General features: G+C 42.7%; 1 protein-coding gene across 1 annotated transcript in view; it reads right to left on the bottom strand.

The window, feature by feature from the left end:
• Positions 1 to 16386, bottom strand: part of LOC119379192 (RRP12-like protein) — a 59946-nt gene that overhangs the window by 19924 nt on the left and 23636 nt on the right. Inside the window, exons 7-17 of the mRNA XM_037648408.2 lie at positions 16147 to 16323; positions 16047 to 16082; positions 14840 to 14982; positions 14628 to 14746; positions 10114 to 10223; positions 6516 to 6627; positions 6263 to 6417; positions 6120 to 6187; positions 5921 to 6014; positions 5534 to 5692; positions 1793 to 1873 (exon numbers count right to left, since the gene is read on the bottom strand). Coding sequence (XP_037504336.1) covers positions 1793 to 1873; positions 5534 to 5692; positions 5921 to 6014; positions 6120 to 6187; positions 6263 to 6417; positions 6516 to 6627; positions 10114 to 10223; positions 14628 to 14746; positions 14840 to 14982; positions 16047 to 16082; positions 16147 to 16323 — 1254 coding nt within the window. The remainder of the gene's footprint in view (positions 1 to 1792; positions 1874 to 5533; positions 5693 to 5920; positions 6015 to 6119; positions 6188 to 6262; positions 6418 to 6515; positions 6628 to 10113; positions 10224 to 14627; positions 14747 to 14839; positions 14983 to 16046; positions 16083 to 16146; positions 16324 to 16386) is intronic.

Genomic DNA, 16386 nt, shown 5'->3' with positions numbered 1-16386 from the left:
TGCAGCACTGACGTGTGATCAGACGTATTTATGTTTGCAAGAGAATTGAAAACAGACATGTATAAAGTTAGAAATTTTGCATGATGTCACCAGTAGTCACCATCTGCTTGACATCAGATTTTAATGTTTGCTGGAAACAGCATAGAAAAGCTCTAAAAAAATTTGTTTTATCAGCCAAGGTGCCGAAAAGTAATCAAGAAAAAAACTTGCTTACAACGGCACAACCATACACCACCATCTTAGTCTTGCTAGGAAGGGCATTTCTCAGCCTTCAAATCTGTTGCTTCAGCCAGCCGCCCCTCTTCACAAAAACAAGGGCACAAAAAGCAAATGATTTAAAGTGAACCAATATGCAGTTGGTTCAAGTACGCTTTTCAGTTGATTCAGTGCTCTCTGGGGGAGCACAGTCCTTGCCCAAGTGAGCTCGGCTGTAGAAACTGGCGTTACGTCTAGGACTAGGAAGCACATCACAAGCCAACTCATCAGAACCACGAACTGATACTTTGGACTGCATGACAAACCACATGGAGAGCATAGTCTGCCTAAGACAGAGCACCTAGTGCGGAGACTGCCCAAAAGGGCTGCTAGGCATTAGCACATTGGCATCTTGGATTCCAACAACCAAACACTTTGTGGATGTCAACTGACACCTCGCAGTGCCACTGACATTGACGAGTGCTATAAAGCTGTCCATTTTTGTCTCCACATAATACAGATTTTTATATGGAAACAATAACTTCTTGATGTTATTCTTGAGAACGACACAAGTGGTCTAAAAGTTCCATTTTCACTTGGCTGTGCTCCGCTGTCGTGCTCTAGTCTCAGTGGTAGTTTCGTAATTGCGTACTGATGTGCGTGCTTTGCTCACTTATGAAACTCGCTCTCACTACAAGTTCGACAAAATGACACATCCATGTGAAGTCGAATACTCGAATGGTGTATTCCACTTGACTTAAAGGAGCTACAGCAAAAGAAGCAAGAAACCGCAGGGCAGGCTGTCGGGCAATAAAGGGCGGGCATGGCAAATGTTATGCCACAAGCCTGTTCCGAGGCAGGTGGTATGAAGTGCACTAACAATAAGCGGAAGAGATTTTCTTTCAAAGTAAGCATTTCCTTGGCACCAAACAAACACTACGAGATTTCAGGAACGCGATTCCAACAATGCAAATTCATTTAATATTTGCCTTTAGTGTCCCTGCAAGCCAGGGCACATTTTCTTTTTAAATTCGATGACACCATCAACTTCACTAAGTGATAGCTTAAAAAATTTGGCTACATTAAGATCTTGGCTTTGTCAATTTTTGTTTCGCACAGTCTTTAGGAGTGTGACAAACCAAAGTTGAACAGTCCTTTTTATCCAATGCATGTCTTCACTGCAAAACAATCTCAGCTTCTCTACACAGTACAACCGATACATGCATGCTGCGTTATGTATGATATAGCAAATAATGCTAGCCATGCAGGGTCACCCAAATGTCTTTCACAATCAAAATACAACAGCTGGCAAATAAACGGTAAACATCGTTTATTTTTAAGTTCTTGTACAATGTATGTCGGGCTAGCATCACGCACTGTTTTAAGGAAAAAAAGTTGCTAAAGTTTATAGGCAGTGTATCATTGCTAGAGAGGGCATGAATTCTGAAAGTTTTCTCTCCAATTCTATGTTAAAAGTAGTTTTATGTGCAATAATACGATGCACTAAACAGCAAAGGATTAACTTTACATTAACTTCAGGACAACAAAATACATCTCTCTCTTTATGAGGAAACTAAAAATGATACAGAAGACTTACCTCATGAAGAGCTGTCCACGCAAAAGACTTGTGCTCAACACTCAGGTTACCAAGCAAAAGGACCAAACAACGTAGGCGTGGCTGCACACAAAGCAAGCAATTCAGTAAATTAGGTAAGCTGCTATGAACAAATGCAACTCAGGTGAATGTGAACATCAGCTCCTGGAAACCTGCACGATTCTATTGATCTTCAAATACCTTTAATCTTCCTCCTCCATCCAGTGGTGTACAAGATAGAAAATGAAGGGTTATTTTGTTTCTCTTCACAACAAATAAATAAGAGATTTAAAGGGGCTCTGCAACTTTTCCAAGTAATCATGGAATGGCTTCTTTAAAGGAGTTCATTGCCTCAAGAATCGACTGCCGCAAGAAATTTTGGATTTCGTCAAGTAAAAGCAGAGTTACAGGACTTTGTCACATGTAATAGTATGGAGAGCTGGGCGAGTTGGTTTGGGACATTCTTGGAAACATTTCAGCGCGCACACAAAAGACGAAAACGAAAGGCGAGAAGGCGCGCCCGTTTGTCTAATCTTGTCAACGCACATCAAGAGCTTGAGCACTTTTTTCTTCTTCGAATGTGCGGCTTACCTTAAGTGTGATCGCGAGCAGGCATGTCGAGCCATCCCGCAGTAGCCCCATTAGCTATGCAGCTCACGATGTTCATATCAGCCAATGGCCGTGTACTTTGGGTTTATGGCGCAGTCATATGGGTTTATGGCATCATTTGTCAAGAGGGAGTGATTTCTAGCCGACTTTGAGAATTAATTGCAAATTCCAGACCACACACTGCGCTATAATGTTTCACTCACATGTCTTCAGGAGCCTCAACTACAGATCAGCAGTGTTTTCCGGCCATGCTGAAAAGTGTTGCAGGGCCTCTTTAAGTAAACGATGATTACGATACTGCCTAATGCGAATTCTGAGTGCAGCTTTGTGCTGGAGCAAGGTCAACTGTGTCTGAATTTTCGGCTTTCCGCAAGGTATTGACTACGCCATAAATCAATTTTTGTGAAGGACAGCACCCATACACCATTATTCGTCTTTCTGCGGAAAAGCGAGGTACCCACTACACATCTCTAAGGTATTATGTCCACTTTGTTGATACTGCATGTGGCTGACGATGAAGAATTATGGCTTAAACTGCAATGACGGTTACATGCAACACTGATGGATGTGCATATACAGTGATGTACAGTTTGGAGCAGATTCTGGAGCAGAAAAAATTGTACTTTCGAACAGGTATTGGTGTTTTCAGAGCACATGGCAAAATATTCCAAATGACTCCTAGAGTTTAAAGCATCATTTAAGCATCTCATAAATATTAACATTTATTAAACATATTGCATAAGCAATAATCACTGCAAATTGCACGAAACAAACAATTAAGCAGATGGATGGTCATTGAACACTAAGTAAGATGAGCTACATATATATTTAAAATACCAGTACTTGTGGCAGAAATGATATAAAAGCGATAAAGCTGAGCACCAAATTATAAAAGCAGCCACAATTAGTACATGTAACTATCACCAAAGCAGCAGTTCATAACCGGTACGAGGTCAAAGCAATATGTTATTTTCATTTCACCAAAACAGCGTGCACTGAAAATTAAAAAAAAAAGAAAAAGAACAGCTAAATGAGCTATACACTTAAAATACCAGTTCTTGTGGCATAAATGAGGTAAAGGCTGATAAAGTGGTAAATGTAATCCGTCACACATCAAAGCCATCACAGCAGAAGTTAGTAGTCAGTATGATATCGAACTAATCTCACATACATTTCACCGAAATAGTATGCTTGTCAGGTACAAATATACAGCTTAATCATATTATATATTATAGTGTCAGTGTTTGCGGCATTTTCAATGTGCTAGTATTCAGCTAGTATGCAAGCATACTAGCATAAGATGATAGTATACATCTTGTTTTGGTTTCGTTTAGGCTCGCTGGATGGTCACACGGTTAAAGTTCATTGCTTTTAGTTTCCCACTGCCATTTTGGAGCAGGTTCGGGGCAGTTACTAACAAATATTACACTTTGGAGCATCATGTAGCAGCATTTTCTTTTGGAGCGATTGGAGCAGCACTTCCATCACTGCATATACTATTGCAGAGGCCTCAGTGAAGACATTTTGGAAATCAGTGACTGTTTAAGCAATGTTTCCTGATTACGCTTTCTGGTTTTCATACGTTTTCAGCTTCTTACTTAAGTAAGACACCTGCAATGCCTAGCGCCTCCCACCTATTGCACTTTAAGAGGGACACTCAAGTGAAACACTAAATCAGTCCAGATTGATAATCCACCTTCTTAGAAAGCTCTACTGCTGCAAATTTAGTGATCACAAACTCATTATATTAGGAGAGAAAATTAAGTTTGAAGTGTCAGTTTTGAATATCATGCCAGGATTTTAGAACCTGAATGTCAGTCACATTCAACAATTTTCATTTTTCTTTTTTTCGTTTCGGCCACACTGGTTCATTAAAACTTCCTGAAACTTGCAAAATCTCTGGCTCCCTTCGACACAATGCATACATTAATTATTTGCCTATAAAGAATTATATAAAGACTCTTACAGACACCATCAATATCTGCATAACAGCGAGTTTGTGCAAGAACCTCGAGGTAGCATGTTTCCACCTGTATTTTCTTTTTACGTGTTTTCTGCTTACCACCTGTCTTATCGCAGCAGGGTAATGTGAAAGGAGCAACCTACTAACACAAGAAAAATTGTTTCCTCTTTAGTGTCCAAAGGTGCTAGGGGCATCTTCAACTGCTTGAAACAATAGGCAATCTCACTACATAATTGAGTTTCACTACCTTAATGCTGCTGTAAGGGATGCCAGTAGCAGTGTAGTCATAAACAGAATACAGCAAGCAATTAGTTTTTTTTATCTCTATCACCATGAAAAACTGGCTTGACATTTCAGATAAAAGGGACAACAGTGAGAATACAGATTCTGCAACAGGAAGCAGGATCAGAAATCGCACCCCTCAGTTCCTGTATAGTGGAAGATGCACTATATGGATAGCCTCGACATTAGTTGTGTTGTTTGCTAGCACAGCAGAAATAAGGGGAGGCATGGTGAAGTTAGTCGCAAAGGCAGAATGTAGTAACAATGCAATGTCGGCTTTGCCGACTAAATTATCAGGCGCACTAGAGTTATCAGGTAACTTATGATACAGCATTCCAGATACAGCATAGATTAAGCATTCCAGATAACTAAACGAGTGTTTTCCCAAAAGAACTTTACATCAATGTTCCACATATGCACCATACTCTCCATGGAGCAATTAATGCAATGCATAGTGAACATATGCATTTTTTACAGAGGTGCACCATGTTCAACCAGATTCTTTAGTTATGGCCACAGTATAGACATCATGAGAATTCAAACCAGTAACTTGTTTAAATTTTCGATGCTCCAAATTCTGAAAATGTTGCCCCGCATAATGATTGCAATCCTCAGTTTTTGTCAGTGTGATCATTATGAGAACTGAACACAATGCTTTCCCATGCATCTCCTTCCAAATGCCTTCTCTTCCGGCACACAATATGAGAAAACCAGTCCGCACAGAGGCTAACTGCGTGGTAAGTAATACAGCTGAATTGGAACAGCACAGTCGAGCCTACATACAACCGTAAACAACTTGATATCACTACAAATGAAGGCTCTTAAATATACTATTAGAATAACAGCATTTTTTTTTATTACATCAAGTGATAACAAATAGATACACATACCGCTCTTGATCCTGGGGCTATGCTCTGCAGGCTATCCAGAAGAACTTCACTAAGTTCTCCAACATGAGTTTCAATAAATTCCTTACAAACAGGAGTTGGGCAACGGCAAATTTCTTCCATGACACGGTATGCCTTTTTTTGTACTCGACGGTCAGAGTCCTACAGAGCAAAATATCGATTATTAAAAAAATGCAAAAATAAGCAGGCTGCATAGTCTACGTGTGTGGTAAGTGACTAGGTTAGCGAAGTACAAAGAGTAAAATACAATATAAAATCAGCTGAAGACAACGGTGCATTCATCAACTCTCCTAATAGACATTTCCTGTGATGCAAATAGCAGATCGAAAGATGATCTAGAAGACAATGAACAGAAACATGGATTCTCACCTCCAAGTTGCCCTTGCCTAGCATGTACAGGCGTTCAACATTCTCAAGACCCATTTTGCAGACTAAGGATCTTGCCAGGTCTAAGATGGCATGCCTGCAATTATTAAGTAAGAGTATATGACACAAGTTTATGCAACAGACCTACAAAGCATGACTTTCTGCCAGAATGCTTCTCCCTATCCAAATATGGCACACTTACTTGCTGTGAGAAGTAATCTGCTCATCTGACAGTTTTGCAGATGCACTGAAGAAAAGCGTAGCACAAAGCTGCAACAAAATGAGATACTGTAGTGTCCCTTCGACTAGCACAAGAATTGAAAGCACTAAAAGGACCCAGGTTACCTGGTCATCTGCAATTTGAACAAATGCCTTGATGGTATCGTAGGCAGCCAGGCGGATTCCTTCCTCACATTGCGATGGTGACTCACTTGTGTAGATGTTGAACAAGATTGGCAGAAAGTTCTTCGCATACCTACGCATCTCTGGAACACCCTCCTCTGGAGTAAGCAGGAAGGAGGAAAAGAGTTTTGGTCATAAGCTGCTGAACAAAAAAATTTTAAATTTTGCATGAAAACGTGGTCCACTGATTACTTACCATTTATGATGTTGCTGCTGATGAGGTGCCGCAGAGCAGACATGATGTCAAGCCTCAGATCTAATCGATTGACCAAGTAGACGCCAAGTGTTCTGGCAATCCTTGGAAAGGACTGGAAGAGAAAAAAATTGCCATCCCTTAACACATCCCTTAACAAATAAGTTTCTAGTATGTTAGCCAATCAGCAATGTTTTTTTTTTAAGACAGAGGGCATGCCAGGTCATGCAACTGACACTCCTATTAACACCCTCCCGTGAAAGAACTTGTGAAAGAATTTACAAAGGCAAGGCTCCTGCAAAACTAAGAAAGCCAGAACACTAGCGATTTGCCAGTACGTAGTAGTTTTCAGCATTGAGCCCTTCATGTGTGTAAGTCAATGCTTATCATTACAACAGACTGCAATAGGGAGAAAGGTGGGTAACAATGACCACACTATACAAAATTAGAGCCACAGTACATCGTGAAAAGGCAGAATAATGCATACATTGCAAATTTGAACTCAAACACCAAAAGGGTGAAAAAAACCTAATAAACTAATGAATTCACACAATAAAAACACATTGTGGCACAGTGTTTTGATGTGAATTTTCCCAAATATGGTTGCCAACAAATGGCAGCTTCCCTGCACTAAATGCTCTACCCCACAAAACAAAATGGCTGGCGCAATGGCAGAGAGCCAGCCAGCTCCCCAAGATGACGATAATAACAGATACTAGTTTGTCATGCAATGGTTGTTAGAATAAAGGGTCATAATTTAATATTTACTTGGTTTATGATTATGCTTTTTCCAAAACACTGACCCAGATTTGGGGGTGCAAGGTGATTATGTGGAGTAAAATCAGTTTTCCTGCAGCCACATTATAACCGATCTTTCACTTTGGGGGCTGCACTGAAGCAGTATGCATATAAGTGTAGTTCTAGGAGTGGATAAACCAAGAGCCAAAATCGTGTCATAGCCAGTTCGGACTGATACATTATAAATGGTTGAAGCTATATTAAAAACAACACTGACTATGCTAGCGGCTATGAGGAAGCGGACATGGTCCTATTCATTTATTTATATCCAACTTGCAGACATGAGCCAGATTTGGCGCTACCTAAAGAACTTTTCTCATGGTCAGCGGAGTCTGCTTCCATGACCACTGAAAGTTACAATGGCAACATGACTATATACTATGTTGATTACCTGCTGCCTTCTTTTACCCCGAAACCTGTTCGGCACAAATTATGTGATTTTTGCCAAAATGTAGCAGCATGTAACACTTTTCGCCTCTTAACACAGTTTGGCGTAATTGGTGCAGGAATCGCATCACTGCACGGTGCAAGTTCAGCCACCAGATGAAAGAAGTTTTGACAAAAGGCCGATCTCAATGGCAAGGGGCACTGAACACAGACAACTTATAGCAATATTTTGAGCAACTGCAATAAAAAGGCTTTAGTGTAGTGCATATAAGTACAATATGCAAGTTTCTACAGCGATAACCAACCTTGTGGCCTCACTCGTGCACATGTGCATGAGTGAGGCCACAGTTGTGTGCTCAGCTGGGTCTTCAGCGTAGCACCCATTGCCTCCTCCTGGCATGGTGTGTGCCATTAATAGTGGCAGCACTGCAGTCACTATACATCGATGGTGCATTTGGAGTGAAGCGTGTAGCACATTGGAGCATGGCTGGTCTGGCGCATGCATCCCACAAGACGCACATTTCAGACAGTCCGTGGATGGATGGTGCTATGTGTTTAGCTAGACATACTACATGTGGCACATGCAAAAATACAAAGCATGTGTTCGTTCAGCACACGGCCATATATTCCAGTTGACTAACAACACCTGCATGTATTCGAATGACAGTGCTATACAGGTCCCGTTTGGAGCACATGTAGAAGTATAGGTGCACTTTTAGGATTTTTCTCCTCAGGCAATTGAAGGTGCGTCACGTGTGTTGAAATCCCGAGACAACCCGGATATTGCAAAATCGAACGCTGGGACAACGAGCGTACACGTAAAGCGACGCTACCGCCGTGGCAGCAAACGAAACTTTGCGCCGCTTGAGCATCGGTTCTTTCTGCATTGCCGCTTGGAAACATTTGGCTAGGCTTGGCGAAGAGCTGAAGCGATATTCTCGGGCATACGCAATTGGGATACGATCACGCGCGACTCGCCCAGTCCGCGAAAAAAACTACCGTGCCGCTAATGGCTTAACAAGCTCAACTCTGCGCACTGTGTATGCGGAATCTCGTGAAAGTGATAAGCGTCCCCGAAAGCGACAGCTGCTCGCGGCTATCGCGTACTACGTCGCACACACGCGCTGATTGCATTCTGTTTTAACTTATTTAGACATGTGGCAGTATGTTCACCGCCACTCGTAATCACACCATCTCGGAATGGGCGGAATGGGCTTTAAAAGATAATGCCAGGCATAATGGCAACTGAAGGTGAAGTCCCCAAGAGTCCGCATTGCAATCTGTCGAGTCCTCACAAAGATGGCGGCGAGCGCGCATCGTATCTTTTTGGCGTCTGATAGCCAGAAACTTTCCAGATATTCTCCAGAACAAACTTGTCCTGGCAGGTTTTGGCTACCCGCGGGTAGTGCGCCGCGCGATGGGCGGAGAAACCCGTAAACGAACGAGCTCTGGGAGAAAAGTGTGGAGGAAATGACGTGTTATCGGCCATATAAACTGCACACAATGGCGGCATTGCTATGGTTACAGGGCACGGTGTGTTGTGTAGCAGCGGGGGCCACGTGCGTTCCCGTAGGTCTCGTACCGAACCGTGGCGGACTGGAGAAACGACAGCCTTCATTCTTTCCGTGAAGATTTTGATGGCCAGCGTGGCCGCATGCCATCGGGTTGGTGTGTGGTTGACAGAGAGCTGAGAAAATGGCTGAGGAGGCGATCGAGCAATTTGGAAACGACGTGGAGGGGTCGATCGAGCAAAGCAGAGACGACGCGGAGGCGGGAATTTAGGCACTCCGGAGAAGCCGCCGTCGCCGCGTGGGAAGTCGCCAGCGGCAGTCTGCCACTTAGCGCTTCACAAGTACACGAGGGGGCCCTTTTTGCATGGCTGAATGAGTTTCTGGCTGCAGAACATATATGACCGCAGTTTCCTGCGGTGCTGAACGTTGCTGCTGAATAATCGTATTTTCTGGGAATGCATTAACCAGAACGTATTACACTATTGGGTTAGTTTTTGTTTTCGCGATTGCGAGTGTAGGAGCCTAGAAATCGTACTACACAAGAACGTATGAACGAGGTTCTACTGTATCTATCAGAAGTTATATAAAAAAAAAAAACCTAAAATAAGACATCCCCTTCTCACAAACAACCAAGACTAGATAGACTACAAATGGCTGCTGAAGACCATGGTTGAACTGTTCAACCACACACAACTTTCAAACAGCCTCGCATTCCAACTATGCACTGCTCATACTGATGATGAAAGCAGAGCTGCTCGCACACATTACTCCACAATTCAATCTAACCACCATTTGCAGGTTTTTTTCTTTTTACTCACAACAACAATGAACACATGGTGTATGCAAAAGCACCACATTTTTTTTTTTTTACATGCATTATAAAAGGACAAGATTAAACTTCATACCTCAATAAAATCTGTCGGCCTAGTACAGAAGCCAGGCAAAAGTGACCATATTTGCCTTTCCAATATCTCGTAGGCCTTGGTAACCGATGCAGGCTTGTCCGGAGCTTCAGCTGCATGTATAAAATAGCTTAGACCAACTGCGATTAAGAAGAGCTGTGCACCATGTGATGTGTACAGCAACTTTATTTCATCGAATCTAGGCACATTGTGTTATGCCCTTGAGGTGCAACACCCACACATGTAGACACAACTTGTTTTTACAGTTCTTTGACCTAGTGGCTGAGAAAGAGCTAGATCCACTGCACATAGCATGAATTGAACCTTCGGCATAGTCAATGTGTCTTGACAACCTCAATGTGTTTTGTATGACTAGTCAATCACTTTGCACTACGACATTCAACGGGTAGTTCAATGTGCCGCTTTCCATCCAGTTACAGGATTAACATCAAAAATATTAGTTTTCTTTATTCGAAATGAATATGATGAAAAACACTTTGCGCATGCACTTTGAGCCTATGATTTCATTCTATGACTGCAGAATAATTAAATATCTAATTACACGCCAATTACAATTATTGAAACTCGCACAAAATTACATATTACTTTGTTTTCTTTCTTGGAATGTAATACAGTTGAACCCCTCTTATAAAGGGGTTCAACTGATGTAACAGACCATTGGGTATAAGAGACACCAGTGTGCCTACATCGAAATAGGGGTTGATGTGGGCACACTGGTGTCTCTTCCAGTGTTGTGTGTGGCAATGGCAGCCACATACGAGTGCCCAAGCACAACTTATTGCTGACAACCTTATTGCAATTCAACTAACTGCTCAGCAATGCTTGTTGCACAGTGCCATTTCAAGCGTGCTGCACGCTTTTAATAGGAGACCCAAACTCGCCATTTCTCCATTCATTTCAGCCTCGCGCTTCCAGAAAAGAGAACATAGCAGTCACCACATTGGCCCTACTCGATGTGTGCCACGCCCATGCGTGGTCATAAATGAGCAGCTTGTGCATGAAGAAACCTGGCTGCAAAGACACTCGTGCAGTAAACGTATGTGTACAAGGGCCCCGGTGCAGTGACACACGAACAGAACAGGCAACAAGGTGCACACTAATCACTAATGCTAATCGGCATAACATGGCAGCAGGTACTGCGTTTCAGTGAAGGGGTGCCAGTTTTCGCACAGCAACAGTGCCGTACGAACATGCACACACATACTGGGAGAAGCTGGACAAGTACATAGTCCGCTCAGCCACCATGTCTGAAACTGTGTTCCCTCAATGTAGAGTCACCACATAAAAGAAAAAAAAAAGAAAGAGAGAGAGAGATTAGCATAAGCAACCGCTGGCCAGAACGGTCACTTGTGCTAATCTTTTTCTGCATGGACTCTACATAGCATTTAGTTACTGCCCGTAGTGTTAGTGCATGATTATGCTGCATCCCTGGGAAGACAATATGCTCTGTTTAACAGGAGTTCCGTTTACTGAGAGATGAACAAGGCTGCAGAATTCAAGTACAAAGCAAATTACATTAGAGGCAGTTGTTCCATTTAAGCAGCAATTCCATTTAAGAGATTTCCATTTACTGAGCATATCGTAGAAGTTTTACTGTAATGCAGTGAAGAATACTAATAGCAGAGAGAATGAACAGCCATGCAGTGAAGTGTACCTACTGAGGCATTCATTACCAAAAAAAGGACTGCCACACTGTTTCAAGAATGCGAAATTCTTGAAAGCAAGAATTCTTGAAATGGGAGCAAGATTTTTCATTCTTTTTGCTGCGCTATACTGAAACACCAGGACAAACGAACTTACATGGTTTGATGGATCATTTTTTTTGCATGAAGTAAGCAATGATTTCTCATCCTTTTTTTTACTTACAGCGATCCAAAACCTTGGTATCGCTGAACATAGGTTTACACCCACACCGTGCGCAGTGCGCCGCTAAATGCCCTGGAGACTGTAGCATTTTAGTCGTATATCTCTGTTCTCTTAATCTGATGTTTAAACATTGTTCTGCCTGCCGTGCCTGCCCTATGTATGGTTTTGCGCACGTGAGGGGAATTTCGTAAGCCACATCGTCTACACAATCCAAATACCTGTTAGAATGCCTAATTCCGCAACTGTTTCTTTATCGGAATTACCTTTTTTTCCAGAGCCCTTTTACTTTCAAAGAAGCTCAGCTGAGAACACAACTTTCGTACCACGCTTCTGAGCTATCTTTTTTAGCCCATGTATTTCATAGACACCCATTACATCAAACCACATGTGTCTTCATGAATCCTAGATTTGCACAGCTCACCGTCATTTCTTTTTACCTCTTTTTTTATATGCCTCTCACCCTTTCATGTGTGTGTATATACGACGTGCATTGTTAGCAATAATCAGTTGCAAGTTTGCGCACATATGGGTCCAGTTTTCTTATTTTGTCCTGGTGTTTCAGTACAGTGCAGCAAAAAGAACTATGCCATATCAACTAGCCCCCGTCGAATCCTTATTGAGCAAGATTTATAACAGCGGAGCTGTTTAAGCTTGGGTGATTCCGGCGCGAGACGCAAAATCTAGAGCGGGTATGCGCCACTGAAAGCGGGTCACAGGCATGCATAGTGTAGTATATTATAACAAGGGAGTGGTGGTGAGGAGGAAGGAAAGGAGGAGGGCGGAGGAAGCGTGACATAGCCTTGTATAGTATGTGCCATGCACCTCCTAGCATAGCATAGCTATGCATACTATGGTATAGCAAGGAAGTAGAAAAGGAAGTGAGGGAGAGGAGTGATTCGAGGGTCAGGAGGAAGGTAAAACATGGCATAACCTTGTATAGTTTAACAAGGGGATGGGAAATGGAGGGAAGATAATAATAATATCTGGAGTTTAACGTCCCAAAACCACGATATGATTATGAGGGACGCCATAGTGGAGGGCTCCGGAAATTGCGACCACCTGGGGTTCTTTAACGTGCACCTAAATCTATCTAAGTACGCAGGCCTCAAACATTTTCGTCTCCAACGAAAATGCAGCCGCCGCGGTCCGGATTCGATCCCACGACCTTCGAGTCAGCAGTCGAGCACCATAACCACTAGACCACTGTGGCGGGGCAAGAGAAATGGAGGGAAGGAGGACTGATGTTGGGGTGAGGAGGAAAAGGAGGAGGTGAAAGGGTATACCATAGCACAAGCATGTACAGTCTCAATGGAAAAATATTAGCACAAGTGACCAGAGGCCGGAGCTGCAAAATTGCGACATGTGGCACTGCTGCTCACGAGTACGACGATAGCGACATTGCCAAGCACATCCCATTTTCCAAAGCAGGGGTGGCCGTGGACTGGCGGAAAACAGCCCATCTTGCTGTTGGCCCATGCGAAGTCCATATCTTAAAGAAACTTGTTCACTGCTTATCGGCAGGTGTGGCCATGCACATGATTTCTGATTTTTTTTTCTTTTTTCACTGGAGTTGTGAGCAACCGTATCTTTATCGCAGTTGCCCCGAAAAAGTTGTTTGTTGGAGTGCTTTTCGCCGGCCTCCCCTGCTTTGGAAAATGGAATGTGCTTGGCACTCTCGATATCAGTGTGCTCGGGAAAAACAGCGCCGCGTCTCACAATCTTGCTCCGGCAACCGGTGACTTGTGCCAATCTTTTTCTGTTGAGACTGCACGGTGTAACACCGCAAGGGGTGGGAAAGAAGTGAGGATGAGGGAAAGGAGGAGAGAAGGCAATATATAAAGAGATTAAGAAAAAGAAAGATGGAAGAAACAAAGAAGAAGATGTAGACAGAGATAAAGAAATAAGCAAGAAAGAAATAACTCAATCTGCATTTCCCATGTGGTGGTGCTTTGCTTGCCAGCTCCGCTGTTTACTCGAATTGCACAGGCGTGTATCTGGTTTTAATTTTTTTCTAAACAGAGTTATAAAGTAAATCAGCATATCACAATCTGGAAACAGAACTCTGTGCAGTGCAACAAAAATGCATGTTCTAAACCCATTAGAACAAAAGATATGGTATGTTGAACATTTGAGCGAGAGTTCATTTCAAGCTGGGATTTCGCTCTCGAATGTTCATATTAGAACTCTTGTTCAAATGGGTTTTGAACATTCATTTTTGTTGCACTGCACACAGTTCCAATTCCAAATTGCTGCGATATGCTGATTTACATTGTAACTCGCTCAGTTTAGAAAAAATCTTGCTCCCCAAAAGGAACATCAAATATTTTTAATATGAAAAACTACACATTATACGAGAAAAATAATTGCATATTTGAAATCAGCACACAAATATACATAAACTCTGGAAGTTTCACCAAAACAGACCAAGAAATAAAAATTTTAAGTGTCATGTCCCCCTTTAAGTTTGGTTAACAGCTAAATTTTTTTTCTTTTTCTCCTTGCTTTGGACTTCAGGGTGCTGACTCAAAAGTGAGGCCTGCCTTGATTTGAGTAAATGCGGTACAAGACTTACTATGCATAAAAATGACACCACATCTATACCACTGCCAAAAGACACAGGCAAAACGTACCCAACTCGTGGAAAGCAGAAGCTAGCGGGAGGAAGTAGGTCGTGAAGAAAGAAAGCCGCGTAGCCCGTATGTTGTCACGCAGGAGTGGCAGCATCCAACTCCTTTTGAAGTCTTGGCCCCTTTTTATGTACAGAAGAAATGAAGCAGGGTCAGATATATATAGCAAAACATAAGCTCAGGACTTCTCCCACAACATGGATAGAGCCACTCACTCTTCTCCACTCATATCCAGTGGAATGGCTTTCAACACAAGCTCGGGTCCCATGGCCTTGACAGCTGTAGCTATAGTTCTGTCTACCATAGCACTGTTTGAGTAGGCCTGAGATTCACGCAACTCTGCAATATTGCTCAGTGCCTGCAAAAAAAAAAGAAAAAAACATTTAAGGTCTGCACTGAGGAGCACAGGGTCTGTCCCAAAAGTTCCCGGAATTTTTCTTGCAGTCGGCAACACCACCTGATGGGACGGGGCTTCAGGCGGAGAAATTAGTGGGGGATGTAAACTTCGCAATGAGACTGGTCTCAGTTGCCTGCGGGCAGCTGTTGAGAGGTCATGCTCCGAGCAGAGGTACCTACTGCAATCTCGTCGAGAGAAAAAAATAATAAAGCAGTTTTTGTAGCAGCGTTAGGCAATCAAGTTTTGTGTGAAACTGGGTTTTTTAAAAATGGGGCAGAGACGCTCAAAATGCTTCGGAAAGCCTACGGTGATGATGTGATGAAACAAAGCTAAACCTTCATGTGGCTCAAGGGGTTCCGAGAAGGTCTGAGCAGCAAGTGACACATTACGGAGTCTCCTCGCCCGAAAAAAGCAAGCGTGAGCAAATCTCAAATCAAGGCAATGCTGATTGTGTTTTTTAAAGAGAAAAAGTATGGTTCACAGTGAATTTGTGCCACAGGGACAAACAGTCAACAAGAAGTTGTACTGTAAAATGCTAGAACACTTGTGCAACAGGGTTCGATGCGTCCGAAAAGAAATTCATGACAAGTGGATCTTGCACCATGACAACAAGCCAAGCCACAACACGATCATCGTCTCCTAATTGCTGGCCAAAATGGATTTAGCAACACTGCCCCAGCCACCGTACAGCACCGATCTAACACCACCGGACTTCTTTTCGTTCCAAAGGATCAAAAGAAATTTGAAAGGAACTTGGCATGACACGCTGGAGACAGTAAAAGCAACTGCGATGACCTCAAGCAGGTGCCCATCGACGGCTTCCGGGGCACCTTCAATGAGTGGGTGAAGCATTGGCTACGGTGCATAGAGGCAGGGGGAGAATACTTTGAAAAGTTCTGAAAATATTGTGAATTAATATTGAATAAATGATTTATAAAAACAAATTCCAGGAACTTTCGGAACAGACCCTGTAACACTTGTTAATAGAAACATTTTTCATGATACACAAGATTTGAAAAGCAAACCTGAAGCATGTCAGGTGCACATTTCTTGCCGAGGACCTGCAATGAGCAAGAGTTCGAGTTAGTGGCCAAATGAAATATGCCATCACGTGAATGAACATACCTCAAAGCAAGCAGCCCATGTCAAAAGCACCAGGTCCCAGGCCGACGCAAACTGGTAGTGCAACGCTCGCTGCAAGTGCTCGATAACTTTGGTACCAGTAGTGTGGCACAAGCTATTTGTAGGACTCTTTTCTGCTTCCTTGTCCAAGCAGGCTTGAAAGCTCTGCTTAAGCAATGTCTGAAAACGCAATTTATAGAAATGCCTCATTACTTGGCACGCTGCGTGCCATTCAAAGTAATG

The sequence above is a fragment of the Rhipicephalus sanguineus genome, chromosome 1 (assembly GCF_013339695.2).
Source record: "Rhipicephalus sanguineus isolate Rsan-2018 chromosome 1, BIME_Rsan_1.4, whole genome shotgun sequence".
In the NCBI taxonomy this organism is placed as follows: Eukaryota; Metazoa; Arthropoda; class Arachnida; order Ixodida; family Ixodidae; genus Rhipicephalus; species Rhipicephalus sanguineus.
This window is presented reverse-complemented; position numbering and strand designations above follow the sequence as displayed.